This window comes from Tyto alba, unplaced genomic scaffold (genome assembly GCF_018691265.1).
Source record: "Tyto alba isolate M040663 unplaced genomic scaffold, T.alba_DEE_v4.0 Super-Scaffold_2, whole genome shotgun sequence".
NCBI classification, from domain to species: Eukaryota; Metazoa; Chordata; class Aves; order Strigiformes; family Tytonidae; genus Tyto; species Tyto alba.
In genome coordinates, this window is record NW_024881282.1 from 606,568 (window position 1) to 626,533 (window position 19,966).

At 67.2% G+C, this 19,966-nt stretch overlaps 2 protein-coding genes across 3 annotated transcripts; one reads left to right on the forward strand and one right to left on the reverse strand.

The window, feature by feature from the left end:
* Positions 1 to 7,575: 7,575 nt before the first annotated feature.
* On the reverse strand, positions 7,576 to 9,519 carry TIMM10B (translocase of inner mitochondrial membrane 10B). Its single transcript, XM_042793490.1, has 3 exons — positions 9,439 to 9,519; positions 8,525 to 8,620; positions 7,576 to 8,434 (listed from the first exon to the last, which is right to left on the reverse strand). The coding sequence occupies exons 1-3, from the start codon at positions 9,478 to 9,480 to the stop codon at positions 8,213 to 8,215; spliced, it is 360 nt and encodes a 119-aa protein (XP_042649424.1). The 5' UTR covers positions 9,481 to 9,519; the 3' UTR covers positions 7,576 to 8,212.
* Positions 9,520 to 9,605: 86 nt separating this feature from the next.
* ARFIP2 (ADP ribosylation factor interacting protein 2) lies at positions 9,606 to 16,973 on the forward strand. 2 transcript variants are annotated; one of them, XM_042793477.1, is made up of 8 exons: positions 9,606 to 9,703; positions 10,260 to 10,367; positions 10,479 to 10,587; positions 12,528 to 12,643; positions 12,771 to 12,992; positions 14,794 to 14,951; positions 15,026 to 15,200; positions 15,555 to 16,973. In XM_042793477.1, the coding sequence occupies exons 2-8, from the start codon at positions 10,269 to 10,271 to the stop codon at positions 15,708 to 15,710; spliced, it is 1,035 nt and encodes a 344-aa protein (XP_042649411.1). In that variant the 5' UTR covers positions 9,606 to 9,703; positions 10,260 to 10,268; the 3' UTR covers positions 15,711 to 16,973. The 2 variants fall into 2 exon arrangements, with proteins under 2 accessions (XP_042649411.1, XP_042649412.1); XM_042793478.1 differs by lacking the exons at positions 9,606 to 9,703; positions 10,260 to 10,367 and adding an exon at positions 11,775 to 11,883 and having other exon boundaries at positions 10,475 to 10,587.
* Positions 16,974 to 19,966: the final 2,993 nt, after the last annotated feature.

Here is a 19,966-nt window from a genome sequence, read left to right on the forward strand (position 1 = left end):
GGACCCCGTGGCTCTGCAGGAGGGACCCGCTCCAAGGCTCAGCTGCCGCGGTGCCCACCGGGGTCTGTGCAGCTGGAACCCCCCCCCCCCCATCCCGCTCTGCTTGGAGCACCGCCGGAGCCTTCGGTAATTAAACCCCTCGAGGACCGTCCTGCAGGCAGCAGGCTGCAAATCCGGGGAGCTGCACGGAGACCCGCTTGCCCAGAGGCTCCAGCGATGCCAGCCCGGGGGTGACCTGCCCTGCGAGTGGCATCAGCCTCAGCTAGCAGGAGGGGGTACAGCCCCACGGTGCCCGGACCCCGCTGGCTGTCAGCAGGAGCCGGTCCTGGCCGAAGCCACCCCCGGACCCTTCCCCGTGTCCCGGGCAGGACTCGCTGCAGGAGACACACGCCCCGTCCTTGCAGACGTGTCCCTGCACGGCCGGTGGCAGGCTGACCCGAGCGCTTGGGGGCTGGAGACAAGGAGGTAGCGGTGGCGGCCGAGGGAACCGAGCTTGTTCAGCCTGAAGAGGAGAAGGCGAAGGGAGAGCCCACCGGTGCCTGCAGCTCTCCCGTGGCAGCGGGCGGAGAACACAGCCAGACTTCCCGGAGGTGCCGGTGACAGGAGAAACCATGGGCATGAACCAGAACATGGAAAATTGCTGGTAGACCCCCCCCAAGAAAAGCGTTTTCACCGTAAGGGTGGTCGCACTTTGTATCAGGATCAGAGTAAAGGGAATCTCCATCCTCTGAGATATTTAATGGCTGTCTGGACACTGCCTTGGGCAACCTGCTCTACCTAGACCTGCTCTGAGCTGGGGTGGGCACAGACCTCTAGAGATCCCTCCCTGCACCCACAGCCCCGCTCCCTGTGACGAGCAAATCCACCCCCGTCCCGCATAAGCGGCTCACACAGTCCCTTCCCCTTCCTGCTGAAAATACCTATCGCTCTTCTGTTTGACGTTTCTGCCCTCGGTCCCCGGCTGCTGCGTTTCATCAGACCTCGGGTCATTTCTGCGCCGCCGCCGGTGCCGCGCACCGGAGCACGCAGCCCGGGAGCACCCGGGAGGGGGGGTCCGATGCCATTCGACCCAAAACTTGGCTCCCCGGCCGCTTCCAGGGTCTCTCCCGCAGCCCCCGCCAGCAGAGCCGTTTGTCAGGACGCAACCAGCCAGATCACGACCTTGACTTGCACTCCTCGTAGCTCCGGGTGCGCTCTCGCGCGGATAGCTCTGCCGGGGCACAAGTAATCTCTTGTCGAGTGGTGAAACGAGCCCAGAAGCCGGATTGTGCAGCAGGAGCTGGGCAGAGGAAGGAGGCGGCGGACGTCCACCGACCTCCGCAGGCAGACGACAAACACACTGCACGAGCTGGACGTAGTCACTCCCAGCAGCAGCCCTGTCTCTGCCAGGAGCTAAAACCCGCACACAATGCTTTCCTTTCATAATTACATTTTCAGACCTGCCAGTTTTTACCCGCAGGTGAAACATCCTTATTTCAGAGACCCACAGGACGGCCGAGGGCGGTGGGGACCTCTGGAGATCATCCAGTCCAACCCCTCCCCAGAGCTGGCCGTGCAGGACCACGGCCAGTTGGGTGCTGACCACCTACAAGGGTGGAGACCCCACAGCCGCCCTGGGGAACCCCCCACCAGTGCTTGGCTGCCCCGCCCAGTGAAAAAGTTTTTCTTACGTTTAAGCGGAATTTCCTGGATGTCAGTTTGTGGCAACGGATTCTCACCCTTGGGGTGCTGGTTCCCCTCATAGACAAGGTAATGAAGTGCGGGTTAAGTTCGTGGCCGGTGAGGTGGGTTGGAAACTGCCTGAGTGGCTGGGCCCAGAGGGTTGTGATCAGTGGCACGGAGTCTGTCTGGCGACCGGACACCACTAACGGAGTCACCAGGGCTCAGCACCAGGGCCAGGATTGTTTAACACTGGGTGACGTTATTCGTTAATGACCCCTGCGCGCCTGCAGATGACACAAAGTGGGGAGGAGTGGCTGGCACTCAGGGGGTGGTGCTGCCATCCGGAGGGACCTCGGGGAGGCTGGAGAAATGGGCAAAGAGGAACCTCATGAAGCTCAACAGGGAGAAATGCAAGATGAGGCAATGGACAAAAGAAGTCGACAGGGACAAAACTCCATCTGAACACCAGGAAACTCGTTTCAAACCCTGGCACAGTCTCTGTGCCGGTGCAATTCTCACCCCCTGGGCTGCCAAGTGTGATTCCACCCGCCTCCCCCGGGGGCTGTGTGTCAACCTGGAGATATCAGGACTGCTAACGGCAGTGAAGCAGAACGTCAAGGTGCCCCTTGAAGGAGCCTGGCTCCTCCCTGCCACTCGGAAATGGGTATAACAGTCCATCACCTCCCAACAGCCTGGCACACCTGTACCGGGGATGGGATCAAATGAGAACAATAACAGAGTTGCACCTTCATCGAATTCTTGTGCAACTGCCGGAAGGTCCCAGAATGTTTCATCGTTTGAGCTGGGCCTGGGCAAAAATACATGATAAACGTCACTTGTCTTGGACCCTATAAATTGCGACTCCAAGGGAGACCCTTGGAGCTCTCCTGGCTCGCAGCGGGACTGTGACCAGCAGCAAACCTGAGCTGGGACGCCTCTCGGGTATCAAAAACCTTGAGGTGTCGTCTGCTGTCAGAGCCGACGAAAGGCCAGGGCCAGGGCAACCCACTCGAGTCTCAATTATCGTCGAGGAATGCCAAGGCATTGTGAGTGTTCGCCCTAAACTCGAGGAGGGAACTTTTACTTTGAGCTGGCTTCTCTTCCTCTTTCTCTGCCTCCTGGTGTGTGTAGGTACGTACTTCATTCTGCTGGGTCCAAATACTTTTGTCTCATGTGTGTTTGCATGTTTTGTGTTTGTGTATGCGCATGTATATATGTACCATAAGACACCATATAGTAAGTTAGAGTGAATCTTGTCATCTTGGAATCTGTAGATAAGTCGCTATTTTTAATGATAACATTTTCCTGAATTACTTTGTACGTATTCAAACCAGTTAATGAACAAGTGCTGTTAGTTATTAATAAATTTTGATTTGTTATTCAATGATCACTGTGCTAATACCTTCACCCACGACAGTCTCCATCCTTGGGGACATTTGAAATCCATCTGGACACGGTGCTGGGCAGCCATCCCTGGGTGGCCCTGCTGGAGCAGGGCCTGGGGACGGTGATCTCCAGAGGTCCTGCCAACCTCGGCGGCTTTGTGATTCCATTCTGTCCCTGGGAACCCCTGCGAAGAGCCTGGCCACATCTTCCCTCCGCTCTCTCATCGGGTGTTCGTACACGTTGATGAGATCCCCCTGCGCCGCCTCCTCCCCGGGCTGTGAGTGCTGCATCCAAACCAGAAGATTTTTAATGATTCTACGATTTAGCTGCTGCTCTGCCAGGATGTGCTCCCTCCAGTGGGCAGGGGGATGCTGCTGTAAGTCCTCCCAGTCCATCAAGGATTTTCCTAGAATCACAGAATTGTTTAGATTGGAAAATATCATCGAGTCCAACCATTAACCTATCACTGCCAAGCCCACCACTAAACCATGTCCCTGAGTACCACGTCCGCATGTCTTTTAAATACCTCCAGGGATGGTGACTCAGCCTCTTCCCTGGGGAGCCTGTTCCAGTGCTGAATGACCCTTTCGGTGAAGAAATTTTTCCTAATTTCCAATCTCAACCTCCCCTGGTGCAACTTGAGGCCATTTCCACTCATCCTGTCCCTTGCTACTTGGGAGAAGAGACCAACACCCACTTCGCCATAACCTCCTTTCAGGCAGTTATAGAGAGCAGTGTGGTCTCCCCTCAGCCTCCTTTTCTCCAGTCTAAACAAACCCAGTTCTCTCAGCCACTCCTCACGAGACATGTGCTTTAAACCCTTTAGAAGCTTGGTTGCCCTTCTCTGGACACGCTCCAGCACCTCCAGGTCTTTCTGGAGTGAGGGGCCCAAAACTGAGCCCAGTGTTGGAGGTGCAGCCTCCCCAGTGCTGAGGACAGGGGGACGATCCCTTCCCTGGTCCTGCTGGCCACACTCTTGCTGACACAAGCCAGGATGCTGTTGGCCTCCTTGGCCACCTGGGCACACTGCTGGCTCATATTCAGCCGACTGTTGACCAGCACCCCCAGCTCCTTTTCCCCTGGGCAGCTTTCCAGCCGCCCTGCCCCGAGCCCGTAGCGCTGCGTGGGGTTGTAGTGCCCCAAGTGCAGGACCCGGCCCCGAGCCTTGAACCTCACACAATCGGCCTCGGCCCATCGATCCAGCCCGTCCAGGTCCCTCTGCAGAGCCTCCCTGCCCTCGAACAGATCAACTCTCCCGCCCAACTTCGTGTCACCTGCAGGCTTGCCGAGGGTGCCCTCGATCCCCTCATCCGGACTGTTGATGCAGATATTAAGCAGAACCGGCCCCGGTTCCGAGCCCCGGGGGACACCACTCGTGACCGGCTGCCGACTGGATTTAACGCCGTTCCCCGCCGCCCTTTGGGCACGGCCATCCAGCCAGTTTTTACCCAGCAAAGAGTGCACCCGTCCAAGCCACGAGCAGCCGGTGACTCCAGGGGAATGCTGTGGGAAACGATGTCAAAGGCTTTACACAAGTCCAGGTAAGCAACATCCCGAGCCTTTCCCTCACCCACCAAGTGGGTCGCCTTGTCCCGGAAGATCAGGTCAGTCAGGCAGGACCTGCCTTTCACAAACCCGTGCTGACCGGCCCGGATCGCCTGGTTGTCCCGTACGTGCCGTGTGATGGCACTCGAGAGGATCTGCTCCGTCACCTTCCCCGGCACCGAGGTCAGGCGGCCAGGCCCGTGGTTCCCCGGATCCTCCTTCCAGCCCTTCTCGTAGCTGGGCGTCACATTTGCCGACCTCCCGTCACCCGGGACCTCCCCGCTGAGCCAGGGCTGCCGGTAAATGATGGGAGGGGGCTTGGTGAGCACTTGCCCCAGCTCCCCCAGCACCCCTGGGTGGATCCCCCAGACCTGTGCGTGTCTCGGTGCTGTAGCAGGTCTCTAACCATTTCCCCTTGGATTACGGGGGGCTTCATTCTGCTCCCTGCCCTGACTTCCAGCCCAGGGGGGTGGGTACCCCGAGAACAACTGATTTTACTGCTGAAGACTGAGGTAAGGACGGCGCTGAGTACCTCAGCCCTTTCGTCACCCTGCACCGAGCAGCCCCAGCGTGAGCAGGCTGAGGAGACGGGCTCCACGGGACTGCCGCCTCCTCCGCGCTTGGGCATCCCCCTTCCACCTCAGGAGCTGCTCTCACCCACGAGGATCTTCCCGCTGCTGCTTTTTAGGAGTGGGATGCCCGGCCACTGGAGAAAAGTCCTGGGCTTCTAGAAGCCGACCCTCACACCCACGCAGGTCTGCGGGATGGCCAACACTTCCCTTTGCCATTCAGCCGTCGTCCCCGCTGCCAGGGAATAAATGAACTGATGGGAGACAGAGGCAGAGCAGAGGGAACTCATGAAGAGGCCCAGACCCTTCCGAAGACGGGCTCTGCGGGGTCAGGCGAAGAGCTTGCTTACCCCAGTTTTCTGAAAACTGCAAGAAAGAGGTGCTTTGGGAAGAGTGTTGGAGGAAAGAGGCTTTCGCCAGTCCCTGTCCAGTCCTTGCAGCCCGAGGCCGAGCAACTCCGCGGGTCAGACTGCATTTACACCTATCCCTAGAAAATCACCATTAAAATATAAAAGTAGGAAGGAAGATCTGGGAAGCCTGGAGCCACCACGCAAGCTCTAGAAACGGCTGGACGTCACCAGGCTGAACGCGCCAGCACGCCGGTGAAATCACAATTAATTGATCAGCCCCCCCCCCCCGGGGGATGGAGGGTGAGCGGAAGCGGGGTGGCAGCGAAGGCGGGCGGGGGTCCCCGCGGGCAGCACCCCGAGGAGCTGGGCTCACGGGGGCACAGGGACCTGGGCGGGGGGCTGGGGAAAGGGCTGCCTGGAGCCACTTTGCTGCGGGGGCGGGGGGTGCAGAGCACCGCTGCTCACCGCCGGTGCCACCCAGGCGGGGGGGCTGGGGAAGGGGCTGGGGCACCGGCGGCCCGCAACACCGCGGCAGGACCGAGACCGTCCCCGCAGAGCCGGCGAGAAGGGGGGGCTGGGGCTCTGCTCCCCCTGCCCCCTGCACAGGGACGGGGGGCGGCAGGGACCCTGGCAGGGGCAGAACAGCCGAGAGCTCCGGAACCGTGTGCCCGGGACGAGGCTCGGGCGAGCCCCGGAGGGCTGCACCGCTGCCGGGGTGCCGAGGCTGGCGCAGAGAAGGGGCGAGGGGCTGCGAACCCCTTCTCTGGGGTGCAGCAAACCCCTTCTCTGGGGTGCAGCAACCCCCTTCTCTCTCTGGGGTGCAGCAAACCCCTTCTCTGGGGTGCAGCAAACCCCTTCTCTCTCTGGGGTGCAGCAAACCCCTTCTCTCTCTGGGGTGCAGCAACCCCTTCTCTGGGGTGCAGCAAACCCCTTCTCTCTCTGGGGTGCAGCAAACCCCTTCTCTGGGGTGCAGCAACCCCCTTCTCTCTCTGGGGTGCAGCAACCCCCTTCTCTCTCTGGGGTGCAGCAACCCCTTCTCTCTCTGGGGTGCAGCAACCCCCTTCTCTGGGGTGCAGCAAACCCCTTCTCTCTCTGGGGTGCAGCAAACCCCTTCTCTCTCTGGGGTGCAGCAACCCCTTCTCTGGGGTGCAGCAAACCCCTTCTCTCTCTGGGGTGCAGCAAACCCCTTCTCTCTCTGGGGTGCAGCAACCCCCTTCTCTGGGGTGCAGCAAACCCCTTCTCTCTCTGGGGTGCAGCAAACCCCTTCTCTCTCTGGGGTGCAGCGTGACCCCCCTGCTGCTGGTGGAACCCGGCATCGGCCGTGCCGCCAGCCAGAGCACACGGAAAGCTCCCGGCAAAGCTGTGCCGGGGGGCTGCTCTCTGCAGGCCGGGACAGGAGGTGCAGGAAGCTGGCAGCACCCGCAGCCTCCAGGACCTTTGCCATCCAATATTTCCAGGGGAGGGGGTCCCTTGAGCCCTTTGCTGATAGCCCAGCGCGGGCGGCTGCCAGCCCGAGCCGGGGTTGGGGTCAGGGGCACCCCCCTGGCAGGGCGTTGGTGCAGACACTGAAAACGTTAGCTAGGCCTTAAACCTCATTGATTTTGGATTTATAATTAACAATTAGGAATTGGTTTAGATATGATTAATAGAGTGCAGGTGTTCTATAACACAGTATGCATGAGGTGCTCATTTGTCCCACGTACAGCCCTCGCCATGGCTGACTTAACTCAGTCCCGCTGGATGGACAGGAAAGGACTCGTGCATCTTGGTTTTAAGATATAAGAGTTATTGATTTTTAGACCAGGCAATATTGAAAAATTAACTATTACAGGCTAGACGTAGATTAAGTGGGAATTATTAGAGCAACTTGAATAATTCTCAGAAGTTCAAGGATGATCCTTGATCTATAATGAAAAATTTTCTGCCTACGACTGCTAGCTACAGAAGAGGAACGGAGGTGAGATGATAAGAGTCAATGGAAACAGGAAGATGTATTGGACTTTTGGAACCACTGAGGAGTGGAAAACCAAGGATTCGTGAGAAAACACCCAGAACACCGAGAATTTCTTTTGGCAAATATTAATTGCATAATGTCACAGAGTTGCATATATAGAGGATGTTTTTGACCCACCCGCTGCCACTCACTGAGGCGACAACCCAACGCCGAGTTGTTAATAAAAAGCAAACCTAGAGAAACCCACCATCGGGCGGAATTCTGTAACGGACACCCGGCACTGCCCGCCGGAGGCAGAGCTGCCTGCCCGTCGCGACGCCGACAGCCGAGGACAAGGACAAGAGGGGTCCCGGGATGAGCGAGGCCGACCCTCAGCCCTGGGAGGGCGTCCCCTGCCCCCGCGGGGAGCGGGGCTCTGCTCGCCCTCGCGAGGCGTCAGCACCGAGACGCTAACGAGGAGACGTTTTATTAGCACGGGGACGCTGTTCTCTAGAAGTACAAGCACCCTGGGTGCGGAGCACGCAGCCCGGCGCTGCGAGGACAGGGCTGAGGGGGGAACCCCCCTGCTTCTCTCTGGGTGCCCCCCCTCCCCGGCACGTGGTGGGCTTGACGGCTGCCAGGGTGCTCCGGGCACCCTGAGGACGCAGGGGTGCGAGGCTGGGTTTCGGGGGACCTGCCGCTCCGAGCGGGGAGACCGGTATCACCCCGGCGCCGCTGCTCTCGCCAGCTCCATCCCGGCAGCCGTGCTACGTGCCCACAGCCCCGCGTGTGGGGCCGCCGGGGCCCGGTGCCGTCGGTGCCGGGGGGGCCGGGGGTTCCGGGGGGCCGTCTCGGGGCGATGGGGCTGTGCTGGCCTCGTCGTGGCTGGCGCGGCGCTGGATGATGGCGGGCATCAGCGCCACGTAGGCGCTCATCAGGCGGTGGTTGGAGCGCAGCAGCTTCCCGGCGCAGCCGTCCAGGCAGGTCTCCTGTGGGATGAGGGAGAGGGGAAGGTTGGGGGGGGGGGTCAGGGCGGCCGAGGGGCCCCTTGGACCCTGCAGCTCCCCCCGGGGCCTCACCTCGCGGCCGGTGAGCAGCCGGTAGTTGAGGTTGGAGATGCAGTGGCGGAAGCAGAGCTCGGTCATGCGGTTGTAAACCAGGAGGAAGTCCCGCAGCTGGGGGGGGGGGGGGGGGGGGAACCGGCACACGGTCAGCCCTCGGCGATAACCCCGGTCCCGGCACCCCCCGGAAACATGGGGACCCTCCGGCAACCCCTCGGCCCCGGCACCCGCGACTCGACCCCCGGGACCCCCCGCCCCGGGAGCCCCTCGTCCCGGCACCCCGCGGCAGCCCCGGGACCCCCCGGCCCCGGCCCGACCCCCCGGCCCCGGGATCCCTCGGGACCCTCCGGCACCCCCGGCCCGGTCCGGCCCGACCCCCCGGCCCCGGGACCCCTCGGGACCCTCCGGCACCCCCGGCCCGGTCCCGGCCCGACCCCCCGGCCCCGGGACCCCTCGGGACCCTCCTGCACCCCCGGCCCGGTCCCGGCCCGACCCCCCGGGACCCTCCGGCACCCCCGGCCCGACCCCCCGTCCCCGGGATCCCTCGGGACCCCCCGGCACCCCCGTCCCGGTCCCGGCCCGACCCCCCCGGCCCCGGACCCCTCGGGACCCTCCGGCACCCCCGCCCGGTCCCGGCCCGACCCCCCGGCCCCGGGATCCCTCGGGACCCTCCGGCACCCCCGGCCCGGTCCCGGCCCGACCCCCCGGGACCCTCCGGCACCCCCGGCCCGACCCCCCGTCCCCGGGACCCCTCGGGACCCTCCGGCACCCCGGCCCGGTCCCGGCCCGACCCCCCGGGACCCTCCGGCACCCCGGCCCGACCCCCCGTCCCCGGGACCCCTCGGGACCCTCCGGCACCCCCGGCCCGACCCCCCGTCCCCGGGACCCCTCGGGACCCTCCGGCACCCCCGGCCCGTCCCCGCCGCCCTCACGCTGCGGAGCTGCTGCTGCTGCTGCTCGGCCCCCGCCTCCATCCCGCTTCCCCGCCTCCCCGGGCCCGGCCGAAGCGCCGCTTCCGCCCGGCTTCCGCCCCACTTCCGGCCCCGCTTCCGCCCGGCCCGCGCCCGCCGCCGACGCCACGTCCGGTCGGTGTCCCGGCGGCCCCCGCTCGCGGCCTGACGTGGCTTCCGGTGGGGCCCGGGCCGTGGCGGATCGCGGCTCCCGAGCGGGGGGGGGCCCGGCCGCGGCCGGGCGCAGGTGGGCGGGGGGAACGGGGGAACCGGGGCGGGGGGGGGGAACGGGGGGAGCCGAGGGGGACCGGGGCGGGAGGGCCGGGTGGAGAACCGGGGGAGAATGGGCCGGGGGGGCCGGTGCCCGCCGCGACCGTGCCGAGGGGAGCAGGACTGGGCCCCCCCCCCCCCCCCCGAAAGGAGCCGCCGGCGCCGTTTGTGCCGTGGGTGCCTCCCCCACCCCCGCACCGGGGCCGGTGGCTGCTGTGGGGTCACCCCCCTGGAGCGGGGAGGGGCCCGGCCGCCCCCCCGGTAACGGAGCCGCTTCCCCGGCGTGTGCCCGGAGCGGGCTGGGCACGGCCCCCCCGCCCCGGGCGAGGGGCTGCAGGTGGTCCCGGTGGGGGGACAGGCCCCCCCCCCCCCCGCCCACCTCCCCAGACCCGCGGCGGTGGGGCTGGCAGGGCCGGGGTGGCCCGTCCCGCGGGACCCCGTGTCCCGGCTGCGGGGGGTCCCGGCTGCGGGGGGTCCCGGCTGCAGACCCCCCCCCCCCCCCCGACTCCAGCCGAGCATCTGTGCCCTGTCAGGCCCTGAGGATGTCGGACGGGATCATGAGCAAGGCGGCCACCATGGAGATCCCCATCAGCAGCAACGGGGACGCGGGCAGTCTGCCCGAGGACGACGGCTTGGAGCAGGTCTGTTCCCGGGGCCAGGTGGGCGCGGGCTGGGGAGGGGGGGGGGTGGGGGTCTGGGCTCTCCGCAGCCCCCCACCTCAGCCGCCTGTGCTCCCCCCCCCCCCGCCCCAGGACCTGCAGCAGGTGATGGTGTCGGGACCCAACCTCAACGAAACCAGCATCGTCTCTGGTGGCTACGGGGGCACGGCCGAGGGCATCATCCCCACCGGCGCCATCAAAGGTAGCGCGGGGGGGGGTGCTGGGGTCCCTGCTGAGGGCAGCGCCGCTCCCTGGGGGAGGGGGGGGGGGCACGGCTGGCCTCGGTGCTGGGCTGTGGGACTCGCGGGGAAGGAGGCGTGCTGTTCGAGCCGGGGCACGGCCCAGTCCCTGTGCCGGGGCACAGCCTGCGGTGGTGCTGGGCCTCACTGAGGGTGCTGTGTGCAGGCAGAAGCTCCATCGCTTGGGACGGCGGCTCCCTCCCCCTCTTCCCCGCCGACGGGCTGGCCAAGCCGGGCTGCCACCCCACTATCCCCGTTCCTCCGGTGCTCCGGCACAGGGGAGCTGCCGGGGAGGGCTGGGCCGTGGGCGCTCCCCCGTGGGGCCGGTTGCGTGGGGCACCCCACGCCTGTGGCCGCCTGGGCTTCACACCGTGCTGAGGCGCGGCAGCTCCGGTGCCGGGGCAGGACGTGGGTGTCCCGTCCTTTCTGCGGTGCTGGGGAGCTCTGGGGCTGTGCCGTGAGGGCCGGGGCCGGCTCCGAGCCCCGCGCTCTCCGCTGATTTCCTCGTCTCGTCGCTCGAGCCGATCCTGGGGCCGTGGCAGAGCCCGGCTGCGAGCGTCCTGCCTGCCGGGCTGCGCCGTGGGCAGGCGAGCCCCAGCGCTGGGGCAATGCCGCTCCGTGCCCCCCAGGAGCTCTGCCTGGGCACAGCGAGAGTCACTGGGGCTGGACTGGGCCAAGCTGGGGCAGCTAGCACAGCCGCCTCTTGTGCTCAGTCCCTCGTGGTCCCATTTCAGTGTCTGCCCCCCCCCCCCCGACTCTCGCCCCACGTGTCTCCCCGGCAGCAGCCTGACCCCAACCACTCCGCCCTGCACTAGGCTGGAGCCGAGCGGGTTTGCCTGAGCGTTTACTGCCGGCCTGCCGTGCCCACGGGCGGGTGGCAGGAGGAGGAGGAGGCGGCCCGTGCCGCGGTTTGCCGTCCCTGTGTCTCGCACCGGGCAGCTCACGGTGACCCCAGCTGACGGCGGGGCAGGAGGTGTCTGTCTGGCAGCCAGCCGTGCCTTCTGGTTCCGCGTCGCACTCATCCGCTCCCGTTGCTCTCCCCTGCTGCCATCCTGCCCGCACACTTATCCTCTGTCCTGGCCGTTCCTGCCCCCCGTGCCCGCTGCACCGCCCCGTCTCCTCTTGCCCCTCTCTGCTCAACGCCTGCCAGCCCCCCGTTTCCAGGCTGTCTTGTCCAACCTCACCCCCCCGAGGACCATCCGTCTCCCCCAGTGCATCTGCCGCCAGCAGGATGGCCAACCAGGCCGGTGCTTCAGCAGGTACAGCGGCCGCCCAGCCCCTGGCCGGTGTTCCACAGCCCCCCCAGCCCTCCTTAGGGCGCCCGGTTAGTTCTGGGGTCCCTCGAGCACCTCCACAGGGACGTGGGGCCCCGCGTGGCGGGCAGGCGGGCGAGCTGCCTGCCGCAGGAGGAAGAGCTTCCCGGCACTTGCCGGCAGCTGCAGCGGGGTCTGGTGTGCTGGGGGGGAGAGGACGGCTCTGCCAGGGTCCCGGGACGTGGAACCTGTGCGGGTGCCTCCCCCCGGGTGCTGCCGGTTGCCTTCTCCCTCCCTCCCCGGGCCCGCTCGGTGAGCCGGGGGTCAGGCAGGACGCTGCTGGGGGTGGCCGGGCTGGGGTCAGCGCCTGGGACCCCTTGGGCAGAGCTCACAGGAGCAGCTTCGCTGCCACCGGGGCACGTTAACGCTGCCGGCGGGGAGAGCTGCTCCGGCCCGGGGCCCGAGCGGGGCGAGAGCCCGGCGCTTTGGCAGCTCCCCGGGCAGGGCCGGTGCTGCCCGTGCCGCGGGTCTGTTTGCGTGGGGTCTGCTGGGCCCCGGTGCAGCCCTGCGGGAGGCCTGAGCCCCCGGAGCGGGGTGAACGGCCCGTGCTGCTGCCCTGCTGAACCGGCGCCGGGCTGTGTCCGTTCCAGGCTCCGGGCTGCACCAGCCCCACCCCAGCCCGGCGGCCGCAGGAGAGGAAGTTGTCCGTGGCATCGCCGTGGAGAAGTTTGACATCGTTAAGAAATGGGGTATCAACACGTACAAGGTGAGCCGGGCCGTGGGGACGGGCCAGCCCCTGCGCTAGGGAGGTGGGGGGACGTGTCCGGGGACCTCCCCGCGGATTTGGCGGGGACCCGAGGCGCTCCTGCTACCTTCCCCCCCTCGCCCCGCAGTGCACCAAGCAGCTGATCTCGGAGCGGTTCGGCCGGGGCTCCCGCACCGTGGACCTGGAGCTGGAAACGCAGATCGAGCTGCTCCGGGAGACAAAGCGCAAGTACGAGTGCGTGCTGCAGCTCGCGCGGGCTCTCACCAACCACTTCTACAGCCTGGTGCAGACGCAGCACGCCCTGGGCGATGCCTTCGCAGACCTCAGCCAGAAGTCTCCCGAGCTGCAGGGGCTCGCTGGGGAGGGGGGGGGGTTGCATGCCGTGCCCCTGCCTGTGCCGCAGTCTCCCCGCCACCTGAGCCAACCCCGGGCTCTGCTGCACAGCCGGGGCGGCTCTGCCCCCCCCCAGCAGCCCAGGGTGGAGAGAAGCTGGGGGAGGTTGGGGATAACGGTGCTCGGCGAAGGCTGCGAGGCAGGGGGAGAGCGTGAAGGGCTGTGTCCCACGTCCTGTGTCCCAGCACCTTCCTGGGGCCCTGTCCCGTGTCCCAGCACCTCCCTGGGGCTCTGTCCTGTGTCCCAGCACCTTCCTGGGGCCCTGTCCCGTGTCCCAGCGCCTTCCTGGGGCCCTGTACCCTGTCCTGTGTCCCAGCACCTTCCTGGGGCCATGTCCCCTGTCCTGTGTCCCAGCACCTTCCTGGGGCCATGTCCCCTGTCCTGTGTCCCAGCACCTTCCTGGGGCCATGTCCCCTGTCCCGTGTCCCAGCACCTTCCTGGGGCCATGTCCCATGTCCTGTGTCCCAACTCCTTCCTGGGGCCATGTCCCATGTCCTGTGTCCCAGCACCTTCCTGGGGCCCTGTCCCATGTCCTGTGTCCCAGCACCTTCCTGGGGCCATGTCCCCGTCCTGTGTCCCAGCATTTTTCTGGGGCCCTGTCCCATGTCCCAGCAACTTCCTGGGGCCGTGTCCTGTGTCCCAGCACCTTCCTGGGGCCCTGTCCTGTGTCCCAGCACCTTCCTGGGGCCATGTCCCGTGTCCCAGCGCCTTCCTGGGGCCATGTCCCCTGTCCTGTGTCCCAGCACCTTCCTGGGGCCATGTCCCCTGTCCTGTGTCCCAGCACCTTCCTGGGGCCATGTCCCGTGTCCTGTGTCCCAACTCCTTCCTGGGGCCATGTCCCTTGTCCCGTGTCCCAGCACCTTCCTGGGGCCCTGTCCCATGTCCTGTGTCCCAGCACCTTCCTGGGGCCCTGTCCCATGTCCTGTGTCCCAGCACCTTCCTGGGGCCATGTCCCGTCCTGTGTCCCAGCATTTTTCTGGGGCCCTGTCCCATGTCCCAGCAACTTCCTGGGGCCCTGTCCCGTGTCCTGTGTCCCAACTCCTTCCTGGGGCCATGTCCTTGTCCCGTGTCCCAGCACCTTCCTGGGGCCCTGTCCCATGTCCCAGCAACTTCCTGGGGCTGTGTCCCGTGTCCCAGCACCTTCCTGGGGCCATGTCCCCTGTCCTGTGTCCCAGCACCTTCCTGGGGCCATGTCCCATGTCCCAGCACTTTTCTGGGGCCCTGTCCCATGTCCCATGTCCAGCAACTTCCTGGGGCTGTGTCCCGTGTCCCAGCACCTTCCTGGGGCCATGTCCCCGTCCTGTGTCCCAGCACCTTCCTGGGGCTGTGTCCCGTGTCCCAGCACCTTCCTGGGGCCCTGTCCTGTGTCCCAGCACCTCCCTGGGGCCCTGTCCCGTGTCCCAACACCTTCCTGGGGCTATGTCCCGTGTCCCGCACCTTTCTGGAGCCCTGTCCCATGTCCCAACACCTACCTGGGGCCGTGTCCCTGTCCCAGCACATTCCTGGGGCTGTGTCCCCTGTCCTGTGTCCCAACACCTTCCTGGGGCCCTGTCCCATGTCCCAGCACCTTCCTGGGGCCATGTCCCCTGTCCCGTGTCCCAGCACCTTCCTGGGGCCCTGTCCGTGTCCCAGCACCTTCCTGGGGCCCTGTCCTGTGTCCCAGCACCTTTCTGGGGCCGCTGGGCTGATTCTGGGCATGCGGGAGGGGAGGGGAGGGGTCCTTGCTGGAACAGACGCTGACTCCCCTCCTCTCCCAGGAGGAGTTTGGCTACAACGCGGAAACGCAGAAACTGCTCTGCAAGAACGGCGAGACGCTACTGGGGGCTGTCAACTTCTTCGTCTCCAGCATCAACACGCTGGTGAACAAGACCATGGAGGACACGCTCATGACGGTGAAGCAGTACGAGACGGCCAGGTAGAACGGCGGGCCGGGGGGTTCCCCGGGGGGGGGGCCCCCGCGGAGCTCTGACACCGGCCGTCCCTGCGCAGGCTGGAGTACGACGCGTACCGCACGGACCTGGAGGAGCTGAGCATGGGCCCGCGGGACGCCAGCACCCTGTGCCGGCTGGATGCGGCCCAGAGCCAATTCCAGAGCCACAAGGACAAGTACGAAAAGCTGCGTGCTGACGTGGCCATCAAGCTCAAGTTCTTGGAGGAGAATAAGGTGGGAGGGGGCCGCGGGGCGCAGGGTGGGGGGCGGCCGTGCACTCGTCGTGTCCCTTGGCCGTGCTGCCTTGCAGCCGCCTGCCAGAATCTGTCGGGGTGGGCACCCGGGGGGGGGCACAGGCAGCGGGGGGACTATCTCTGCCCCCCCTCTCACTGTCGTGGCTTCTGCCAGGCCGCCTTCTCCCGGCTGTCGGGGCCAGCTCTTGGGAGGTGCCGGCGGTGGTCCCGACCTCCCCTCCTGTGCTAGGTGGGGGCCGTGTCCCGGCTCCCCGCCCCTTCTCTGGGGGGGTTGGGGGGGGGGGGGGTGCCAGCTCACTGCAGGCTGAACCCCCCCCCCCCCGGCTCTTCCCAGATCAAGGTGATGCACAAGCAGCTGCTGCTCTTCCACAACGCCATCTCTGCCTACTTCGCCGGGAACCAGCAGCAGTTGGAGCAGACCCTCAAGCAGTTCAACATCAAGCTGAAGACCCCGGGTGCTGAGAAGCCCTCCTGGCTGGAGGAGCAGTGAGCCCCCCGCCCCCGCGTGCTCTGCCCCGGGGGGGCACCATGGACCTGAGTTCTGCGAGCGCTCGCGGGGTTATTGGGGGGGGGGGGGGGACACGACACATGGCGTGGGCCCCGCTGCAGCTTGGTGGGGGGGGGTGTGGGGGGCAGCCCGGTGTGGGGGGCAGCGGGAGGCTGCAGCCCTGAGAGGCCGGGGCTCCCCTCTCCTGCCTCCCCTCCGGGGCAGAGTCTGGCCCTGCCCCGCTCAGTCACGGTCCCTTAGCACAGACCCCCGGCATGACAGCCGGGAGCGCCCCCCCACCCCGACACCCCCCCCGGCAGCCCGGTGGGGCAGCAGATGCCTCCCTGGCTGGGGCTACGCACCCCGGGCCCCACTGCGCGCTGTGGGTGGGACGGGATGCCCCCCACAGCTCTCGCTCTGCCTCCCTGGGGGGCAGGATGGGAGCGTGCCCCCCCCCCCAAGCCCCAGGGTACCCCCGCCCTGCGGCAGCGGCTTTCCTTCCAGATGAAGACAAAGCTCCGGTGGGGATGGCCCCGGGGGTGTCCCCCCACATCCCCGGGGTGGGGGGGGGGCTGTGGGTCCCCACCCGCTGCAGCTGGGGCTCCTGCCCCCCTCTCCCAGTTTTGGGGTCGCTCCGTCTCCCTCCCGGGGTTCCCTGGGCAGCTCTTGCACTCCCCCCACAGCGGGCCCAGGGGCTGCCCCCCCCCAACCCCCCCCCAGCCTCACACTACACTCCCATGCGCAGGGTGGGCACCTCCGGGGCTGCGGTGTGCCTGTCCCCCAGCCCCCTCCAGCCCCCCACCCCCGGACCCCCTGCCAGCCCCATCGAGGGGGGGGGTGGGCCCCTGCGCGCTGCTGCTAACGGGGTACAGGCCCCTCTCCGCCCCGACGCCTGGGTGATGGCTGCCGGGAGCTGCGGGGGGACTCGAAGCGAGGACCAAAGGCCGGGTGGGTGCGGGTGCGTGTTTGGGTGCACGGGCCGAGGGGGGGGGCATGTCCCACGGTCTGTCCGTGTCCCACGGTCTGTCCGTGTCCCACGCGCCGCAGCTCCATCCCACTCCAGCTGAGTGTTGCTTCAGCCCTGGCCACGTGCAGCACTTGGGCACTTTCTCCTGAGACAAAGCAGTTTTGGTTTTTCTTGCTAATTTAATCCCTGGTAATTTAATGACTGGATCTGACACCCCACCCTTTCCCGGTGAAGGTCTGACCCCCTTCCCCCCCCCCCCCCTCGACTTCTGTAAGATTCCAGAATAAAACGGTACGGATCACCTGTGTGCACGGGGCTGGGGGGGGATGTGCTGGCTGCAGGGGGGCGAGGCCGGCCCTTCCCCAGGGCTGGGGTCCCCCCTCTGGTGTGGGGGGGGCGGAGGATTGATCCACTGCCTGATCCCGCTTGTGTGCGGCCTGACCCCCCCCCCCCCATCGGCGGCCGTGTGGGAACGCGTCTTGGGGGGGGCAGGGGGCTCGGAGCTCCCTGGCCCCACGGCGCGGTGGGGCTGCGGGGGGGTCCGCGGGCGGTACCGAGCCCCAAACCATCCCCAAAACAGCCAGGGCCACCCCAGGAGCCCGTCACCGGGATGTCGGGGCTTGGATGGGAATGGGGCCAGTGCCCGGGAGAAAATCCCCGCGGGAGTGCGGCGGGGCCCTGGCTCACCCCAAATTTCTTCCAGGGCGACAGGTTTCTGCCCCGCGGCCGTTCCCACCTTCCCGGTGCCGGGCTGCCGGGCCCGGGGGCGGGGGGGGGGGGGCTGCCGGAGCCCTCAGGCAGCACGGGGAGCTCGGAGGGTCCCGGGGGCACCGAGCCTGCGGCGGGGCCGGGTGCTGCTGCCCCGGGGGGCACCGGGGGCGGGGGGGAGGCTGGCTCCCCCGGCTGCCTCGCCGCTCCCCTCTGCCGCCGGGACGGGGCGGTCCGAGCCGCGGGGCCGCCGGTGACCCCCCCCCCCTCGCCCGCTCCCGCCGCGTCCCGGCCATGGGGTCCGCGCCCCCCACCGCCCCGGGGCCGCCCCCCCCAGCGCCCCCCCCCCCCCCCCGCGCCGCCCCTCGACCTGCCGCGCCTCCGGCTGCTCTTCCAGGAGCCCCGCGGGGCCGCCCCGGGGCAGCGCTCGCCGCCTGCCGTGAGTCCCCCCCCCCCCGTGTCCCCCGGATCTCCCTGCGGTCCCCCCCCCGGGTCCCCTCGAGTCCCTCCCGGGTTCCTCCCGAGTCCCCCCGAGTCCCTCCCTGGACACCACCCGTTCCCCGCCGGGTCCCACCGGGTCCCCGCCGCGATTCCCCCGAGTACTCCCGGATCCCCCTGCGGTCCCCCCCCCGGGTCCCCGGCCCCCCTGACCACCCTGTGCCCCCCCCCCCCCCGGCCACGTTGCTGGACCCCAAGCAGAGTCTCGCCCTCGGCGTCTTCCTCAATCAGGTCAAGCGGTGAGTGGAGCTGCCCCCCAGAACACCCCCCGACACCCTCCGGGACACTGCCCCACCCCCCCTAGGGAGACACACCCCCCCCCCGCAGCAACCTGCACCCCCTCGGGCACTGACCCCCCCGGGTTCCACAAACGCAGGGGTGGGGGGAGACACCCATGTGTCATCCCCCCAGGTCCAGTTCGTGGGGGGCAAAACCTGTCCCCAGGGGTCCCGGCGTGGGCGACATTGCGGGTTCCTGCTCCCCCCCCCCCCCCTCACCGGGGTCCCACACACGGGTGGGGAACGGGGTCTCCTGCTGCCCTGTGCACCCAGGCACACAGGTGTGGGGCGTCCCTGACCCCCGGGAGGGGTGGGGGGGGTCTGTTGGCTGCCAGAGGCGGGTGTTACCCTGTCGGGAGGCAGAACACTGTCTGCGCAGCCGGGCCGGGGTGGGGTGGGGGTCACCGGCGTCTGCCACATCCCCCCCCAGGCCCTCTGCCAGATCGTGCAGGACATCCAGGAGGGCGTCGGGGCACCCTACGGGGCGGAGAAGCTGCTGGAGCTCTCCCGGCGCCGCAGAGGTGAGGGGCTCCTGGGGGGGCTCTGCAGTTCTGGGCTTCCTCCGGTGACTGGCAGGGGGGAAGGGCGCGCCCCCCCCCCCCCCCCCCCCAGCTGACGGGCGCCGGTTTTCCCCTTCCCCGTCCCCTTGCTCTCGTCGTGACACTAAACGCTGAAGGCTCTCCCCGGGCTCCCCCATCCCGCGAGGCCGCGGGGGCTCCGGCCGCCTCCGTCACCCGTCCCGGCACAGCGCGGTGCCATCACTGCACCCTTTGTCGCTGCCGGCGGTGCCAGGCGCTGCGGGGGCGGGTGACGCGGGACCCCGGCCCCCCCCGGGGTGCTCGTGCCCTCCCAGCGCCGCGCCCACCCCGGACCTCCTGTCCCGTCCCACAGCCGGTCCCAGGGGACAGCAAGGGGGGGGGCCCGATCCAGCCTGAAGCGTGACCCGGGAGGGGGAGCGGGGCCAGCTGGGGACCCCGGGGGTCTCTGCCCGCCCCGTGCCCAAAGCAGGGGCAGCGGTGGGGTCAGACCAGGCTGCTCACAGCCTCATCCAGTAGCGTCTTGAAAACCTCCGGATGGAGGCCGCATAAGCTCTTTCAGCATCCTGCTCCAACACTGGACGGGCCCAGAGGGAAGAAGGTTTCCCTTCTATCCAGCCTGAAGTTCTCGCTTCAAACCGATGCCTGCAGCCTCCTGTTCTCCTCTTGTGCACCACTGCGAAGAGCCTGGCTCCGTTGCCTTGATAAGCTCACCATCGGTGTTGGCGGCTTGCTGTTGGGGCTGCAGCCTTCTCCCCCGACAGCCGAGGAAGCCCCAGTCCCTCAGCACCGCCCAGGGCAGGTGCTCCAGCCCCTGGCCTCACCGCAGCTTGTCAGGGGCTTTCCTGTACTGGGGGCCCAAAACTCGATGCGGTGTCCAGCTGTGGTTTAGCAAGGGCTGAGCTGAGGGACCCTGACCTCCTGGCTGTGCCCCCGTTCACACGGGCCGGGGTGCTGCCGGGCTCCCCTTGCTGCCAGGGTGCACCGTGGCTCACGTCCTGCTCGCTGCCCGCCCAGACCCCCGGGACGTTTTTCCCGGAGCTGCTCCCCCAGCCTGGCAGTCCCGGTTTGTGCTGTTGCAGGGGTGCTCTGCTCCCCAGAGGAGAACTTGGCATCTGTCCTTGCTGAGTTTCATGCGGCCCGTTCCTCTCACCGCCTGAGGCCCTCAGGGTGCAGTCCTGCCCTCGAGCGTGTCAGCTGCTTCCCGATCCCCAGGTCGGTGCCAGCTGTACCCTCCACGAGGGTGCCCTCTGTGCCTCCACCGGCTCATTG

Coding starts and splice junctions, on each gene's coding strand:
- TIMM10B (XM_042793490.1), bottom strand. CDS start 9,480: ATGGAGGCGGGGGCCGAGCAGCAGCAGCAGCAGCTCCGCAGC. Junction 8,621..9,438: donor AGCAGCAGCAGCTCCGCAGC/GTGAGGGCGGCG, acceptor CCCCCCCCCCAG/CTGCGGGACTTCCTCCTGGT. Junction 8,435..8,524: donor GGCTGCTCACCGGCCGCGAG/GTGAGGCCCCGG, acceptor CTCATCCCACAG/GAGACCTGCCTGGACGGCTG.
- ARFIP2 (XM_042793477.1), top strand. CDS start 10,269: ATGTCGGACGGGATCATGAGCAAGGCGGCCACCATGGAGATCCCCATC. Junction 12,644..12,770: donor GGGGTATCAACACGTACAAG/GTGAGCCGGGCC, acceptor CTCGCCCCGCAG/TGCACCAAGCAGCTGATCTC. Junction 12,993..14,793: donor AGAAGTCTCCCGAGCTGCAG/GGGCTCGCTGGG, acceptor CTCCTCTCCCAG/GAGGAGTTTGGCTACAACGC.